The 18,652-nt window shown below is 43.5% G+C and overlaps 1 protein-coding gene across 1 annotated transcript in view; it reads right to left on the bottom strand.

The window, feature by feature from the left end:
* Positions 1-18,652, bottom strand: part of CARMIL2 (capping protein regulator and myosin 1 linker 2) — a 67,653-nt gene that overhangs the window by 5,861 nt on the left and 43,140 nt on the right. Inside the window, exons 27-34 of the mRNA XM_087877257.1 lie at positions 18,464-18,524; positions 16,362-16,642; positions 7,305-7,408; positions 5,145-5,550; positions 3,378-3,497; positions 2,745-2,781; positions 1,596-1,667; positions 858-860 (exon numbers count right to left, since the gene is read on the bottom strand). Of these exons, the coding sequence (XP_087733383.1) occupies positions 858-860; positions 1,596-1,667; positions 2,745-2,781; positions 3,378-3,497; positions 5,145-5,550; positions 7,305-7,408; positions 16,362-16,642; positions 18,464-18,524 (1,084 nt within the window). The remainder of the gene's footprint in view (positions 1-857; positions 861-1,595; positions 1,668-2,744; positions 2,782-3,377; positions 3,498-5,144; positions 5,551-7,304; positions 7,409-16,361; positions 16,643-18,463; positions 18,525-18,652) is intronic.

Below are 18,652 nucleotides of genomic sequence, written 5' to 3'. Positions count from 1 at the left end.
ATTCACAACTTCTAGTGGCAAGTTGTTCCACTGATTAATTGTTCTAACTGTCAGGAAATTTTTCCTTAGTTCTAAATTGCTTCTCTCCTTGATTAGTTTCCACCCATTGCTTCTTATCCTGCCCTCGGGTGCTTTGAAGAATAGTTTGATTCCCTCTTCTTTGTGGCAGCCCCTGAGATATTGGAAGACTGCTATCGTGCCTCCCCGGTCCTTCTTTTCATTAAACTAGACATACCCAGTTCCTGCAACCGTTCTTTATATGTTTTAGCCACCAATCCCCTAATCATCTTTGTTGCTCTTCTCTGCACTCTTTCCAGAGTTTCAATACCTTTTTTGTATTGTGGTGACCAAGATGAACCAAGATACTAGGATGGTTCCCTATCCATTGCTCCTGTAGTCCTGATGTGCTTCAGCTTTTATTCATCTCTGAAGCTCCAATCAAAGCAGGCAAAGGAACCAGTTGGGGATGGTTGCTGCGCATATGGTTATATATATCCCTATTAAACCACAATATCCATCAAGCCCCAAGCATAACACTTAAAAATTATAACACTCTTCCCCCATCCACTGGCCTCTCCTTGATTTCTGGGTTTTGCACATATGCCTAAACTCAAATGTCAAATGCTTAATCGTTCGGGGAGTGCAGTAAGTTCGGTGGGAACAAATTTAATTAAATGGCTTCATTAAAATTGGCATTTACATTGACCAGTCCGCCTAAATGGCTCACAATCTACTTTGGGATTGTGGGTTTGCAAGGAAGGGTTCATTAGCAAGCAGCTGAAGCCAGAGGCTCCGCAAAGAAGAGAGAATGAAAAAAATTAGGTACCAGGGGACTCCAATGGTCAGTCGTAGGTTGCTTCCTGGTTCTGTCCGGTTCTATGGAACCGGTAGTAAAAGCGTCGGGAGGCTCCGCCCATCTGCCCAGATGTCATCATTGATGATATGTGGATGCGCAGAAGCTTCTGCGCATGTGTTAGGATAAGGTTTGAGCCTAACAAGTTGTCCAGGCAATATAAGTGTACTGTAACTTTAATCTGTAAATGTATTATGTGACTTTAAAGTTTTCTTGCTGATTCATTGTAATGCTGAGTCATGCTGTAATTAGGTAATCACTGGTTGTGAGAGTATTTAAGCAAGGTATTGTAACGTGTTCAGTTGCTGCTATGATATGCTGCCATTGTGTGTGGAGTTGCTATGATAAGCTACCATTGAGAGGAGTTGCTATCTGCTAAACATGGTTTGATGGATCTGCTACCATCGTGGTTTGTGAACCAGAGTGAGTTTGTTATTTTAACCAACTACTGTCTGTTTGGTAAGAAGATATCGGTAACTACTGGACTGATTTAACTGGCAAGGACTTGGAATTTGTTTAAAGACTATGAGACTGTTTTTCTACTATTAAGTAAGCTTTTGATAAACCAGTTTGCATATCTCTTATTCATTGCTCTCAGCAACGTTTCCTTCTGCATTTACTCTGCTGGTTGGTAACACAACATGAATATCCTTAACAGCATGCATGGGTGCTCTCGTTGCGAACCAGTAGTAAAGGTAGTTAGAACCCACCCCTGGAGATGGTCTCCGTCTCCCAAGCTCACCTGTGGATAGGGAGTGTGTTCGTGATTTCAAAGAGCATGGAGGAGACTCTGCAGAACAATCGACGATATCCCCTAAAAAAAAAGATAAAAAAAAAATCAAACAGTCATAATTCAGGGAGTGGGATGAATCAAGCAGGAGAAAAGAAAATCTTTGGCAATCTATCTGAAAGCCGATCAAAGTATTAGTTGTCTACACCAGGGGTGTCAAACTCAATATCATTGAGGGCCGCATCAGCGTTGGGTTCGACATCCGGGGCTGATCCCTTTAAAGAGCCCTTCGTTAGGTTCCTACAAGATCGTTATATTGTCTTACCCACAACCCACCTGCAACCCAGCGTCGCTTAAGATCTGGATTCATGCTTAACATTGGGGGGGTTCTAAATTTTTTTACTACCGGTTCTGTGGGTGTGGCTTATTTTGTGGGTGTGGCTTGGAGGTCATGTGACTAGGTGGGTGTGGCTAGCTGGTCAGAGTCATTTCTGGAAGGTCCTCGCACTTACGATCAGTCCTCGCACTTATGACCCGACTCATTTGTTTGCTTTTAACACTGATCAGCTGTAGGGCGGCCCTTTGAAGCCCCGCGGCAAGAGTTTAAACAGTTTTTTTCCCTCTAGTCATCAGCTGGGACTCAGGAGGCAGCAATAGATTGGGGGTGGGACCCAATAAAAGGTAAGAATAACATGGGGGGGGGAAGGGGGGGAGAACCGGTTCGGTGATGTCATATCGTCACCGCTACCGGCTCGGCCGAACCGGACTGAACTGGGAGGAACCCACCACTGCTTAACATGCCTAATACTAAAATCTGGCCTGGGACTTCACGTTGCTTTAACGGGTTTATGCAATACCAATAGCCCTCGATCTACAACCGTTTTATTTAATGACCTTTAAAAGTTACAGTGGCACAGGGGGGGGGGGAAGAAAGGTGACTTGTGTTGATCGCAGCTTAAAAACTGAAAAGAAAGTTTTGAAAGGTGGGCTTTTCTTGCTAGAAAGTTCACAAGGGGAATCTCGGGTCATTGTGGCTGCCGTTTCAACACAGAAAAGAACGTCAAGGGCCCCTTCGATGGGTATCGGCTGTTTAAGCTTCCAGTAAAAGCTTGAACTCGAGGTAGTAAACCAAGGGGGAAAAGAGCATCGATCGTTACTCACCGTCAGAACCGGCCTTTTTGATTTCCCCATCTTTGCTCTGCAAAAGAATGCAAAGTAATACTCAGGGGGGATATTTTCTAGAAATATTAGATAATAGTAAATATTAAATATTTACTTGTAAAATAAACTACATCCCAAAACAGGGGAAATAAAGTCCCCACAACTGGGCCTGAAAGTAGAGAAGCTCTCAGATGAAGAAAAGCGAAAACCAGATTTTAATTGGACCACGCCAAAGAGATATAAGTGTGGCACTTAAATCAAGTTTCTTTATGGAAGTATTTCTAGCAAGACTACCAGATTCTGGAGCAGCTTTGTTTCCTAGGCCATCCGTCTTGGTAAACTCGCAAGATTTGTTTCTCTCGTCGTGTACATGTACACATCCGAACTAGACTGTGTTGTTTCTCTGTGTCACATATGTGGGTATATGCATCATTTTGTATTTATTTATTTTGTCATGTTTATGTAGTGTAGATTGCAGGGGGTGATCCTTTGAGAGCTGTATGCAACGAAAACGCCTCGCCCCTCACCGTGGTGCAGGAGGCCGACTAGGCCACGTCCACCTTGGCCACGCCCACCCAGCAACCAGGCAGAGAACCCCTTGCTAAAATGTTTGAAGCCCACCCCTGGGCTTACCTGTTTCTTTTTGCCTTCAGAAGACAACACCTTGGTGACCCCAATCCGATGCAGCATGACATGGACACGCTGTTCAAAGGAACTGGGCAGCTCACCATCGCTCTTCTCAAAGGACCGCTTCTGTAGGACAAAACATGGAACGTTCATCACCCTCCCCATGATAAATATTACTTCGATTCGCATATCAGAAGCCGTAGTTACGTCACGCCCACTAATATAACTGCCACACTGATTTTTTTTTAATTTTTTTTCATTTTCAGGGGAGTTCTTTTCTGAAATCATCCCTCTGGGATTCTGCTACAAACACAAGCCAAAGCAGGAGTCCTTGGTTCTTTCTGAACCGGGCGGTTTTCTTGCAGACGTTTCATTACCTAAAGTAGGTAACATCATCAGTGTTAGTGTTAGTGACACTAGTTTGAGTAAGAAACATCTGCAAGAAAACAAGCAAAGCCGGACACAACCAAGGAGCCCTCATTTCAACCCTGAGCTACAAATATTCTCCTTTTTAAGCCAAAGTAGACTAGGTGGCTTCTTTCACAAACCATCATTGCTGCCATCCAGAGAACATTCAACTCCGTCCACTTTTGTTCTCCGTTTTGAGACACCAAGAAATGTCATTCTTCTGTCTCTACAGTAAGCATTGTTCGGGAAACGTGGAGCTGCTCTCACCATACCTGCCGTTTCCTAAGACATGACCAGGCAGGGAATTCCCCCACAATTTCCCTACAGCTCCTCCATAAAATAGACAAATGATCATCTCAGGCTAATTGCCTAAATATTGTTGCATGTCCACATGATCTCCTTCACATACAGCCAGAAGATCAACACCCTCAAAAGGACACATTCCAGTGACTCCCAAGTAACCACCACACAAAACCGTAGACCCAGCGAAGTCCAGTTGGGTTGGTGGGTGAATCTACCAACTTATCATTGACAAGTCCCCTCTGCCAAAAATTTCCCACTTTCCATTGTTTAGAGAAAATGGACTCTTCCTGTACTAAGCAGAGATGATAATTCCAGGGCATCTTCTGAAAGTTCAACCCTGTCCTCCCTGCCTTGTTGAATACGAAGCCTCCTTGAAATGCAGTGAGTTCTTCACCTTGAGTTCCTGTTCTGGCCTGCCAGTGGCCAGCAGAGCTGGTTGGCAGACTCAGACAGTGAGGAGATTGGGGAGGAACATGGGCCAGTCCTGGAGTCTGGGGAAGGCTCGGATGAGGGCTCTGCATCGGAGGCAGAGAGGGGGCCAGGGCCGTCTGACAGTTGTCAGCTGCCTTAGGAGTTGGACATCAGTGGGGCAGAAGAACAGCTACAGCCTGTTCTCAGTGTGTGCATATGCAGAACTGCCAGGATAAGGGAACAGCTAAAGAACAAGGGTCGACTCAGGAGTAAAGCCACAGGTGGACAGTGAATGGCCCCTCCCAGAGGGAATAAAAGAGAAGAGAAAGGGGAGGGGAGTTTTCAGGAGACAATTAGTTCGCTTAATTGGCTTGTGACTCTCCGAGTCACAAAGTGACTTGCCAAGTTTTGAAGATATCGGCCTGGCAGCTCTCCAAGCCAGATAAGGTCTGTGACTGTAAATTCTCCCTTGAAAGACTTTGCTGGATGTGAATGAGAAGAATTTACAGTAACTTAATAAAAAGGGGTTTTTGTCGGGACAAGGAGTCTGCTTCATGCTCCTGGGAAGCCTAGGTCAGAACTGTTCCATGGTAGAAGGAAAGAGGAACAAATAACCGCAGAGCTACCGATGACATCCAAGAAGAGACTCACCTTCTCATGCCTGACACCAAGTCCCTCTGTCTCTTCTCCTGACAAGAGTATCAAGGACTGAGATTTCCCTTCTCTGGAGTACTTTGGCCTGGCCCTACGGGCGCTATCTGGGGTCTGGCTTTGCTCCAGGTAGCCTCTGTTCTCCCCAGCCAGCCCTCCTTCCTCAGATTTACTTAGCGCTTTGGCCGAGTCGCTGGCTTTGCTGGGGGTCCTTAAAATGTCACTGAGCATCAGCTTCCTGCCCCTTGCTGGTGAGGGACTACCCTCGGAGTCTTTCTCGGACTTGGCCCCCCGACTTGACTTTGGCTTCTTGAAGGCAAAGAAGTGTCCGATTTTCTTTTTTAAGGTCCGAGAACCAGAAGATGGTGATGCGACGGCCGTGGGAGAGGTTTCCAAGGAAGGAGGACTGCAGGAAGGAAAGGAAGCATGGAATTACTTGCAATATTATATGGGGTGGGGAGAATGAATCAAGAGGTTACAGGTAGGTCACCCTTGCCAAAAATATGTCCATAAGGTTTTGCAGGTACTATTTGGAAGAACAAGAAGATCGGTACTTATTTATTTATTTATTTATTTATTTATTTATTTATTTATTTATTTATTTAGTTAGTTAGTTAGTTAGTTAGTTAGTTAGTTAGTTAGTTAGTTACTTACTTACTTACTTACTTACTTACTTACTTACTTACTTACTTACTTACTTACTTACTTAGTCGATCATGTACTAAATAACAGATATAAGTATACACATGGACATGGGCATGGACATGAACAAGGAATGAGTACAAATAAATGGGGAAAGTAAGACAGGGATGGTAGGCACGCTGGTGCGCTTATGCATGCCCCCTTTACGGACCTCTTAGGAATGGGGTGAGGTCCATGGTAGACAGTTTAAGGTTGAATATGATCAACCTGTTTCTGACAGGGATTAGAACATAGAATCTTAGGGTTGGAAGGATCTTGAAGATCTTCTACTTCAACCCTACATCTCCATTCACAAAAGTCTGGGTGGGGGATTAGGTAGTAAGGAGTCTAGCTTTGCATACATAGCCCCAAAATACAGACTTTTACTACTTATACAGTAGAAGCCAGGCAAAACTGCTCTCCTTATTCCATTATATGGCTTGATACTGTCACTATTCATTGGGGAAACATGTTTTTGAGTTGGACTTAACTCATTTATGACTACATAGGGATTCTAGGCTGATCAAACCGGTCAGTCCTAGAGGAGATCAACCCTGACTGCTCTTTAGAAGGCCAGATCTTGAAGATGAAACTCAAAGACTTTGGCCACCTAATGAGAAGGAAGGACTCACTGGAGAAGAGCCTAATGCTGGGAAAGATTGAGGGCAAAAGAAGAAGGTGATGGAAGAGAACGAGGTGCCTGGATGGAGTCACTGAAGCAGTAGGCGTGATCTTAAATGGACTCCAGAGGATGGTAGAGGACAGGAAGGCTCGGAGGAACGTTGTCCATGGGGTCGCGATGGGTCAGACACGACTTCGCAACTAACAACAACAAGGCTGATCTCCTTTTTCACTCCACCTCTAGTTTCTGCCATCCTTTCTCCTACATCAAAGGACTTCAACAATAACAACATTTATCATCAGCATTATATGCCAACGAGCCTTGTTTTTACCTAATCATGGCTGGCTGGGGAATTCTGGAAGTTGAAGTCCACATCAGTGGTGGGTTTCAAATTTTTTTACTACCGGTTCGGTGGATATGACTTGGTGGGCATGGCATGGCTTGGTGGGCGTGGCATGGGAATGATACTGTAAAATCTCCATTCCCACCCCACTCCAGGGGAAGGATACTGCAAAATCCCCATTTCCTCCCAATCAGCTGGGACTCGGGAGGCAGAGAATAGATGAGGGCTAGGCCAGTCAGAATTTTTACTACCGGTTCTCCGAACTACTCAAAATTTCTGCTACCGGTTCTCCAGAACTGGTCAGAACCTGCTGAAACCCACCTCTGGTCCACATGTCTTAAAGTTGCCAAGGTTGGACACCTCTGATCTAAATATTGTTTTGGTTGAAGCTCTTCCTCCGGTTCCTCAAAGTTACCCCTTCTTCCCGTCCCCCATTCTGTGGAAAGTCACCACCTTTGCCTTAACCCTCCCTTTTATCACTTGTTGGAAATGCCTCAACGGAGTCTTTACTTACAGTAAACATTCGTGGATCACCGTCTTGGTGAAGAATTCGTCTAAGCCTTCATCCAATCTGGCAATGCTTCTGTCTTCTGTATTCTCACGCACAGGTGGCTGGACCTAGAAGAAGAATCACCGTTACCTTTCCTCCATTTAGGGCTCTTGGGATATTTTAGGGAAACAAGATAGAAGATACATGGAATAGCACTTTGCATCACACCAATCTGCGTGCCTTGGGAATGCCGAAAGGATGTAGGAGGGATAACAGAAGAAAATAATGCTAAAGTTTAAACCTTATTTGAGCATTTGACCAAGGACCAAGAAGAGCAGGTACTGTATTTTTCGGAGTATAAGACGCACCTTAGTTTTTGGGGAGGAAAATAAGAAAAAAGCTGATTGGCAGGTGGATTGGCCTCCTGGAATACCCCCAATCAGCTGTTCCCAGAGGTGAATTTTGGCAACAGGTTCCTTGGTTGTGAGCTCTGTGCCTTGCTTTTTTTTTTTTTGCTTTTCTTTCTGCTTCTGAAACTTCTGAAACTCTGTTTCAGAAAAAAACTTTTTTTCCTGCCTCTGAAAGCCTCCGAAACAGAGCTTCAGAAAAAAAAAAAAAAGCCTCTGAAGCTCTATTTGGAGGCTTTTTTTCTGAAGCTTCATTTCTAATGCTTTTTTCAGCCTCTGAAACCTCCGTTTGAGAAGCTGGGTGGGGCTACATTCGGAGTATAAGACGCACCCAGATTTTCACCCTCTTTTTTGGGGGGGAAAAAGGTGCGTCTTATACTCCGAAAAATACAGTAAGTGTTGAATGAAATGTGAATGCCATTTGTTTGGTTCCCTAAACTAAATAACATTTTACTTGCATCAATCGTATCGTGTGACTGATGCAGGTAAATTGTTAAATATTGAAACAAGCTGCTAAATTTAAAATAAATAAAAAAAATTAGTCAAGTGGACTTTGTAGACTTGTTTTTATAAACAGCACACAGCCCCAGGAACTAAACCTAAAGGTCCCCGATTCAGTGGGGTTTTAGCATGACTATATTATGTGGCACAAATCCAAGCCACGCTAAAACCCTATTAAAATCAATAAGACATAAATTAATTCTGACAATTTGCTGCATTGATTTCAGTAATAATTCAGCATCATTTGGGTCACCATCTACAATCACAAAGGACACAGCGCTACGCGATTGAAAGAGACAGGTCTCCGTATCAACATCGCCTAGTCCAGATATTGAGAAGGTGTTCATAATATGGTCGCTCCATAAAGATTGGCCTCATTTTGTCCCATACAGGCACTCCTTGAGTTACAACCACAACTTACCATTTATCGCTAAGTAAGTAGGTAATTGAATTGCGCCCAATTGTATGACCTTTCCCTCCCCCATGTTGTTAAGCAAAACATGGTGTCATTCAGTGAATTTGACTTCCCCCCATTGACTTTGCTTGTCCTAAGCTGGGTGTCAGCAACCTGCGGCTCTGGAGCCACATATAGCTCTTTGGGCACTCTGCTGTGGCTCCCTGTCAGGTGATCCCACCACTGACTGGCCCTGCCTCTCACCCTCCCAGTCACTCCTCGCCTGGCCTGAGAAAGTAAGGGCGACAGCGGAGGATGGAGAAGTGGCCAGGGCAAAGACAGAGAGATACAGAGAGAGAGGGAGAGAGAGACATAGAGAGATACAGAGAGAGAGGGAGAGAGAGAGATAGAGAGATACAGAGAGAGGGAGAGAGAGACATAGAGAGATACAGAGAGAGAGGGAGAGTGAGACATAGAGAGATACAGAGAGAGGGGGAGAGAGAGACAGAGAGATACAGAGAGAGAGGGAGAGAGAGACATAGAGAGATACAGAGAGAGGGAGAGAGAGACATAGAGAGATACAGAGAGAGAGAGAGAGACATAGAGAGATAGAGAGAGGGAGAGAGAGAGACAGAGAGATACAGAGAGAGAGGGAGAGAGAGACATAGAGAGATACAGAGAGAGAGGGGAAGAGAGGGGGAGAAGGGGGAGGGGGGGAGAGAGAGAGAGAGATGTCAAAACGGTTTTGTGGTTCCCAGTGTTTTTTAACAACTGGTTCTCTGCCCTAATGACTGGCTGGGTAGGCGTGGCTAGGGAGTTCATGTGACTGGTGGAAGTGAGTGACGTCATGTTGGCCATGCCCACCCAGCTTTTGTGGCTCCCGGTGTTTTCTTTTCTGTGGGAAACGGGTCCAAATGGCTCTTTGAGTGTTTAAGGTTGCAGACCCCTGTCCTAAGCAAAGACTGGAAGGTCAGAGGGCAATCACGTGATCTGAGAGCACTGCAACTACCATAAATACATGCTGATTGCCAGATACCCGAATTTTAATCACATGACCATGGGGATGCTGCACAAGTGGGTCATAAGTGAGAGAACCAGTCTTAAGTCGCTTTTTTCATATCGTCATAACTTCAAATGGTTGCTAAATGAGTAGTCATTGCTTGAGGACTAACAGTACATGCAAATGCAGACTTCAGGGATTTTGGCAATTCTGTTCTCTGTAAGTTGAAGCAGGACAACACTGTCTTGTCTTACAGATAAGCAAAGGAGGCAATATAGTTTATTACAAAGCTGCAGATCATGCACTAAGTCGTAGAATTAAACCCTTTAAATTAACACCTGGTATTCACTGAAATCTGAGAATTACAAAGGTTTTCCCCAAGAAAATCTGAGTTAATCCTTGTTGTATTTAACCCATTAAGTAGTAGAGCAGAGGTGGCTATGATTAGCATGCCAAAACGGCAACTTCTTCTGCATGTAAATATATCTACTTCTAAATTCTTCGGTTAATGTACTGTGATGTACTTTAGTAAGTAAGAAATTCAGAGGCGCTCTCTTTAACACATATTCCGGAGTAGGAGATGATGATTTAGAACCTGCTGGATTTCACCACTGCTTCTAGTTCTATGTTAACACCAGTACTTGAACTCTCTCATTTCATCTCTGTCTCTCTCGCTCCCTCTCTCTCTCTCTCTCATACACATACACACACTTCAGATCATGTTCTATCATTGTTTCCTTCCATGGATATCTGTAGAGGATGTTCTGAGCTTTATAACTTCTCTGGCAACCCAGATTGCCTCTAATTAAAAAAAAAAAAATCAGCACACACAGGAGGCGTTGGCTATTTTCCCAAGTTTAATGCCAATTTGAGCCTCCCTGAAATTACACCACAGACTGTCGTTCACCCTTGTGAATTAAAGGAGTATCTACACAGATTTGTCAACCGATTGGGAAAAAAAAAAAACCACCAAAAAAAACCCCTGAAGGAGGCTGTCATATTCCCCGAGAGCTTATTTTTAACTGGAAATTGTAGGGAAATCAAATTTTAATTCTGCATATGTTTGAGGCACCCGTAGATGTATGGCGACAGTGGAGAGTTTTAACAAGTTTGACACCTCCGTGAAATTGGAGCTCTTGTGAATTAGAAGAGTAGGAAAGATTGGCACTCCTTCTTCTGAAGTTACTTGTCTCAGGAGGAACTTAAGGGCTTCTCAACATCACCTCTCCTTCTGAATCATTCTAAAGATGCAACCCTTTGCTTGGGTCATACGTGATGCCATCAGCCAAGGTGGACTAGAAGCACTATATAACCTTGAGTTGACATTGGCTGCGCTGATTTCATACCGTGATGGTTTATATGCAGAGATCCGCGATTCGGTTCCAATGAGAAAAACCAGAGCAAAGGAAAAGATACTTGATTGAGCCTTCCAACAGCCCAGTGTTAGAAAATGGCAGGCTACATGAATTCAAGTCTGTCTCAGTATAAGTCAGATTCCTATGATTATAAATTGCTTATAGTAAGTTAGCTGGCACTATTTAGTGCAAGGCTACCAATAAAGATCCTTGGTAGTACAGGGGTTTAAGGCACCCTGTTATTAAGCTGGTTATTAAGACCAGCTGCCTGCAATTACTGCAGGGTTCGAATCTCGCCAAGGCTCAAGGTTGACTCAGCCTTCCATCCTTTCTAAGGTAGGTGAAATGAGGACCCAGTTTGTGGGGGCAATAAGCTGACTTTGTATAAATATACAAAAGGATGAAGGCTATTGCTGAGCACATTGTAAGCCGCCCTGAGTCTTCGGAGAAGGGCGGCATATAAATCAAATTAAAAAAATAAAATTAAAATAAATAAATAAAGGAGAATATTTGTAGCTCAGGGTTGAAATGAGGGGTCGTCCTTGGTGTCTCAGAGCTTGCTTGTTTTCTTGCAGGTGTTTTATTATCCTAACTAGGTAACATCATAAGACTAGCACTGATGATGTTACCTAGTTAGGGTCTGCAAGGAAACAAGCAAGCTCAGAGAGCACCAAGGACCCCTCAGATCTAAGGCTAATTTATCCAGGACACAGGGACAAATCTGGATAATTTGTTCAAGTGTCCAACTCTCAGATATGAATATCTGATACAAGCATTTTGAGGTAGCAGCTTAGAATTTATTTACTTACTTACTTACTTACTTACTTACTTACTTACTTACTTACTTACTGGTTCGATTTATATGCCGCCCTTCTCCGGAGACTCAGGGCGGCTTACAATGCGTTAAGCAATAGCCTTCATACTTTTGTATATACCTGCTTAGTAGGGCTTTCGCCCCCCCCCCACAAGTGGTATTCTTTTTTATACAAAGTCAGCTTATTGCCCCCACAATCCGGGTCCTCATTTTACCTACCTCGGAAGGATGGAAGGCTGAGTCAACCTTGAGCCTGGTGAGATTTGAACTTGCAGTAATTGCAGGCAACTGGTGTTACTTAACAGCACTTTAGTCTGCTGTGCCACCAAGGCTCCTTGGTGCCTGTATATTTAGGTACACCTGTTTTTAAATATCTATCTCTCAATCAATCATCTCTCTCTTTCCTGTCCGTCTGTCCGTCCATCCATGCATCCATGCATTATCTATCTATCTATCTGTCTGTCTATCTATCTATCTATCTATCTATCTATCTATCTATCTATCTATCTATACACACACACACACACACACACACACACACACACACACACACACACACAAATGAAACCACATGAAAAGGCTCTTAGGTTCATCAACTACATGTAGTGATAAAGGAAAGTGAACATATTTGGACAGAAATGCGGACACTTCAGCATTCAGATATGTCCACCTACCTATCGTGTTTAGTGACCTACAAGATACTTGTTTTGCTGGAAAGTTTATATTTCATTTCTAATGGGTCACCATGAATGACTGATTGAGATAATTTCTTCAATTGTTTCATTACAATACGGGTGACTCCCATTAAATAATTAAATTCTTCCTCCACTTTAGTCCATTCCAATGGATACAAAAAGACAAATGAATAATAAGTTTGGTCCCCAAGCCTTAAACCAGCATGCATCTTGAAATGTTACTTCTCAGAAGAAACGATCATGATTGGTGGTTGCTTGTGCATTGGCATGGAACTTGGTTCCCTTAATAAAATGGGATGAGGTACACATTTTTTTCCCCTCTGCCTCAACTCCTATTAATTATTAGACATGACTCAGTCGTTCCTTTCCTTTGTTCCACTGGTTTTCTGATGTAGAAGCCAAGTTATGAGATCAGGAGTGCTCACCAAACTACAATAAATCAGGTTTGCAAAGTGCAACAGCTTCCGAGTGATTCCCACTTTTAGCATAGATAATTTGCACAAACAACGTTCTATGGATGGATCAGACTCATTTAATGTTGATTCAGGGAACATTATAGGGAACTACAGGATCCAATTTATTGTAGACCTCTCTTTCTTGCCTCCTTTGATAATCTTAGACACTATCCTTGCGTCTCCTCTTAGTAGATATTCATGAGTATATGACCAAAGAGGAATCATCTGGGCCAACGAAAGATGGATAACCAGTGTTGCCCTTGGGAATATCATTGACCAGTTCTTACAACTGAAACCTGGAACTTCTCTATACCTGCTTTGGCTACTTTGGCTAATGGATGACTATCAATTTATCATGCATAATATAATTTGACAAAGAAACCATCCACAATAGAATTTAGTCACCCTAAGAGAGACTATCAACAAGCTGCCTTCCATTAAGTTAGATCCAACCAGGCTGATATTCCCGTCCATCTAAAAATAACAAGAATGGAATTAGAACTTGCTAAATGAGAAGGACGCACTCAACAACGAATTATCGCTCCTTCCTATAAAACGCTTACTCTACAAGAATGCAGCCCACCCTTAAACAACTGTGTTGCTAAGAAGCTGCTTGCAAACTCCATACAGTACGTTAAAAGGATAAGTTGTAAGCAACGATACACCAAACAGGTTCAGATTATAATATTAAACATTGATCTGAACCTGTGGCAATGCTACAAATGCTCTATTAACAACGGTGGAGATTACCCCAACATTCATATATTCCTGTATTGGCTGAGCAGTGAACTTGAACTGAAAGCAACTTTTGCTGGACGCCAGCTTTCAGAGTCTGTCGAATGGCGCAGAATAATTTGCCAAGTATAAGCGTGTCTTCACTTATTTGTATACATATACTGTACGTCTATCCAATGCCAAACACAGACGGGAGATAACGTTAAACCAGCATCTTGAGTTCCGGTTAGTGGACATGGGATTTTAATTGGGGAATCTTGGAGTTCTGGTGAACAGCTGAGTAGATCCTGAAATCTGAAAGCTGATCATCGCTTTGCTTAATTGAAACCAGGTGGAAAATAATACGGCAAGTGCATTTTGCACACATATGCAGTCCAAACACAAGGACTACATCCCACCCAAGTCCATTCTCCAAAAAAATCAGAAGTTGCTTATACTGGAGTTTGTCAACAGTTGGGATGAAACTCTTGAGACATGACTAGATATGACATCTACACAGCAGATCCAAGGTAGTTGCATGATTGCTTAGACATAATTAAGGTCAACCAATATCAAGCAGATAACCTAATACAGACGAGTCTTTTTTAAAAAAAAAAATTGCAGAAGGGATTCTTTTTTTCTTTAAATCAGAGACCTTGCAATATTAGGGATACCGACTAAAAAGATGCTATTGAAGTTGTCTGTCATTTAGTGGGCATTGTTGTTAAATTTGGAGTAATGTATGTTGGGGAGGCAGTGAAATTTTAAAGTAAAACAACACGCTAAGTCATAACAACATGCTTTAACATACTGTTTCTATTTTGCTTCCTACTATATTAGAAATAGTTCAGAAATTCTGCTATAAATCCTTGGTAAGATGATTTGGTAAGGGTTGCTTACTCCCACCCTCATAAGTGTGGGTGGGATTGCAAATATCATGTTATTAATTAAGTAATTAACTGGATTTATATGCCCACCCAGTCATAGGCCCACTGAGATAAAAGCTAACCTGAAAAATGCAAATCAGAGGCATAAAGAAGGTTAACAAAAAAAATCCTAGCGCAAAAATAACAACACTCATCCTCAGCATTATTGCTTATATTTTGAAGGTATCCTTTGGGGTATTTAAAAGAGCCTTACGGAGCTCTGGATGCTAATTTTCTTGTATTTCAGGAGTGCGGTAGGTTGTTGAATATTTCAACGCATTTGCATCTTAATGGAGTTTTTTAAAAAAAGTGTTACTCTGAAAAGTGCTGAAAAACTGGAGCACTGGAAGAAAAATGAGCCTAGGATTTGTAATACACCCCTTTCTGCTCACCTTCTGGGATGGATCTTACAAGAGGCCTTGAGATATTGATGCCAGGGAAGAGGTATCCATTGTAGAGGAAAAAGGGAAAATAAACCATGCATTTTGGTGTCTTCCGCCTTCATTTTCCACAGTCATTTTTTATTTTTTTTAATGGATGCCCCTTCGAATCCAGGATGATCCTCAGCGCCTGAGCTCCAAAGTTCAACTCATATTCTGCAGATTCCTAGTGGTAATCAATAATTATGCCCTAATTGGATAATTAATAAGCTCTTTCCTTCTGCCTCCCCTTCCTTCTCCCTAGCGCTGGTCACTTTGCAACTGGATTGAGATTTTATTAAAAGACATGATCAGGAAAGGTTTAGAGCCTTCAAGGCCACAGTGTCCAATTAGCAACAACAACAACAATAATAATGATGATGCCATATCAAGTCCCACCTTATTTACTCTGGAGAGATTTTATTACTGGACACATCAGAGTCCATATTACATGTTTTATTTCTCTCCTGTATACACTCCATCACATCCTATGTAAACATTGGATTTTCCACCCTATCTCTCAGTTCTACGGTTTGCCTGCACCAAGAACTTATTTCCCCACCACAAGCAAGGGCTTTATTTTCCATCAACGGGTCCCTTTTCTGACAAAAGGACACCCAGATCAGATGCTGATCTCATCTCCCTTCACCTGAGAAACCAAATCCAGCCCACTGGCCCCAAAGGTTTTGAACAGGGAAGACCTGACCTTCCCCAGATCACAGATAAAGCGGATATAAATAGCAGCACACCGTTTTTTATTATTATTATTATTATTATTATTATTATTATTATTATTATTATTATTATTTAAAATAAATAAATAAAGAAGAACAATCATCAGGCAGAGCGCAGTTAAGATAGATCATGTACGATAACGCAGGAAGCAGCTTTCCAGGAAGAACACAAGCAAATGAGAGGCTCGTTCTTCCATAAATGGGAGCAGGATTTTCATAAACACACGACAAGGAAGTCAGTACATGCATGTCAATGGGCTGGGATACTCGCCCCCCCCCCTCCTCCTTCCCAATGCCTGCAGTTGTTGCAGATTAGGAATCCGCCACGATTCCCCATCCCTAGTAAATAAACACAAGCAGCCAAGATGCCAGCTACCCTGCCTCCCTCCGATATTAACTCGCTTGTCCTCTGCGCAGAGATGACCAGTGGCCCAGCTGAACAGGCGCATAATCGAAGATCTGCTGCCCCGGTTCCTTCTCCTTTTCCAGGGTTGCCACTGTGCCTGCTGCAATAAGCACCTGGCCGATGATTTGCTCACCTCACCCGCCGGAGAGCACGCACCCCCCCACACGTAAATAAAAATACAGCCCTCTTTCCCCCCCCTGACACAACACCCAACACCCCCCCCAGCAACCCCCCCACCCCCCCGGATAGGAAAGCTCTTACATTCGACTTGCTGGGAGGTTGCCTGTTCCTTCGGTTCGGCCTGGGCCTGTCTCGGGTGTAATGCTCCAATTTCTCCCCCGCAGTCGGCAGGTCCATAAGGGATGCTGCGGATGCAGGCTCTGTGCAAGGCGGCAGCGGCAGCAGCAGCCCGCTCCCAGGCTCAGCATCCTTTGTGGAAGCAGGGCGTGACTTCGCGGAGGCACGGCTGAGTGACAGCTCAGGCTGGGGACTCCCAATCTTGTTATCTTCGGCTCCTACCTTCAGTGCCAGTTCTGACAGACCTGGAAGAGGGAAGAGGAAGGGGAGGCAGACAGGCAGGCAGGCAGGGAAGGAGGGAGGGAGGGAGGGAGGGAGGGGGAGGAAAAAAGAGGTGAAGAGGGGGGGTTGGTGGAGAGTTGCCAGGCAGACAGCAGACTGCCCCTCTCTGCCGCACAGCAACATCTCTTGTCACCTGAAGGCTTGTTACAGAGCAGGCGACTAAACTGACAAGGCGTGTTTAGCCACCAGGCTCTGGAGGAAGGGAATGGACAGGAGAAGCTTGACTTGCCCCAGTAAGGAGGAAGAAGCAAGTCCAGAGAGAAACTCAAGTCTCTGAGGTCCAAGCCAGAAGGATTCAGCTCTTAGAACATGTATACATGCACAAGAGAGACAAATCGATGGCTGTTTCCTCCTTTTCTCATCTCTCTCTTGCCAAGAACCCTCTTGGGAAATAAACTAGAGAAAAGGGGTTGGCATTCTCTAAAGGCAGCTCTTCCCTTGAACCTTGATGAGGAAGGGACCAGCCTGGGTTCTCCGCTTCACGCAGAGTCAGAGAGATAAGAGTTGAGAAGTAGACTTCCACGCAGGCCAAGCAATATTGAAGCGCATCTTCAGATGGGTCCAGAAATTAAACCATTTTGTGAATGAAAGAAAATATACACGTCCTAGGATAATGTTGCAGGATGCCATCTGGGTCGGTCACCCAGGACCAAAAGGGTTTATATTTCCAAGCTTCCGGGGTTGTGCTGGAGTCCATCAACAGAGAACTTCTCTCTCTCCGGAACATGCACCTAAACCACTTTGAGTATGGATCCTAAACCACTTTGCCCCAAAGCCAGAGGGAAAAAAAATGATTGTGCTTAAATCCTACTGAGGTCAAAAGAATCAATCTGGTTCAATTAGATTAGATTAGATTAGATTAAACAGAGTTGGAAGGGACCTTGTAGGTCATCTAGTCCAACCCCCTCTGTAGGAGACCCTACACCATTTCTGACAAATGGCAGTCCAGTGTCTTCTTGAAAGCTTCCAGTGATGAAGCTCCCACAACTTCTGAGGGCAACTTCTGTTCCATTGATGGATGCTTCTCACTGTCAGAGAAATTTCTCCTTATTTCCAGGTTGAATCTCTCCTTGTTCAGTTTATTTATTTGTTCAACTTGTATGCCGCCTTTCTCCGAAGACTCAAGACTCAAGTTTCCATCCATTATTCCTTGTCTGGCCTTCAGGTGCTTTGAAAAATAGCTTGGCCCCTTCCTTTCTGTGGCAGCCCCTGAGATATTGGAACACTGCTATCATGTCTCCCCTGGTCCTTCTCTACACTAGACTAACCATGCCCAGTTCGTGCAACTGTCCTTCATATATTTTGGCCTCCAGTCCCCTAATCCTCTTGGTTGCTCTTCTCTGCACTCTTTCTAGAGTCTCAACCTATTTTTTATAGTGTGGTTATTATTTAGATCCCATGAATTTAAATCAGCATGATTAATTTTCTTTGGTTTTCAGAGTTTATGGGTTTTGTCCAATTTGTATGTTTCAGGTTTGCTGAAATAACTCCCTAACAAATACAACAGTATTTTGGTGGCTGGTGGTCAGAATTTCTTTTGAGCAGTTAAGAGCGAGAGATGGCAGGACAACCATATAGAGTTGATGGGATTATGTTGTTCCCAGGATATTGCTCATGTTCCTTTTTTTGCAGGAAATTTTTGCAAGCTTGTTTTTTAAAGCACCCTTTTCCATTAAAGATGTGCCATTGATTTTTGGCAACTCCAGCATGGAAAATAATGGACAGAGCTGAATGCGAGGTCAAGGTCTAGGTTTCCCACTCCACTCAAATAGAACAAGTCTTACCATTTAAACTAGGTGTTGGCAGAAGACTCAGAGAGCAAGTGTGTCTCCATTGGGCAGCCACCTATGGATAGAAGAAACAGTATTTTAAATCTCCATTATGCTGAGCAGATGCAAGCTAAGTACAGAACCAAGGAAGGCATGAGAAAAGCCAAGGCTGAAAGGGATAAATAAGAATAAATTTTTAAGAGA

Source organism: Pantherophis guttatus, chromosome 11 (genome assembly GCF_059756535.1).
Source record: "Pantherophis guttatus breed Tessera chromosome 11, ASM5975653v1, whole genome shotgun sequence".
In the NCBI taxonomy this organism is placed as follows: Eukaryota; Metazoa; Chordata; class Lepidosauria; order Squamata; family Colubridae; genus Pantherophis; species Pantherophis guttatus.
The sequence above is the reverse complement of the archived record's forward strand: the minus strand, read 5'-3'. Positions and strand labels throughout refer to the sequence as shown.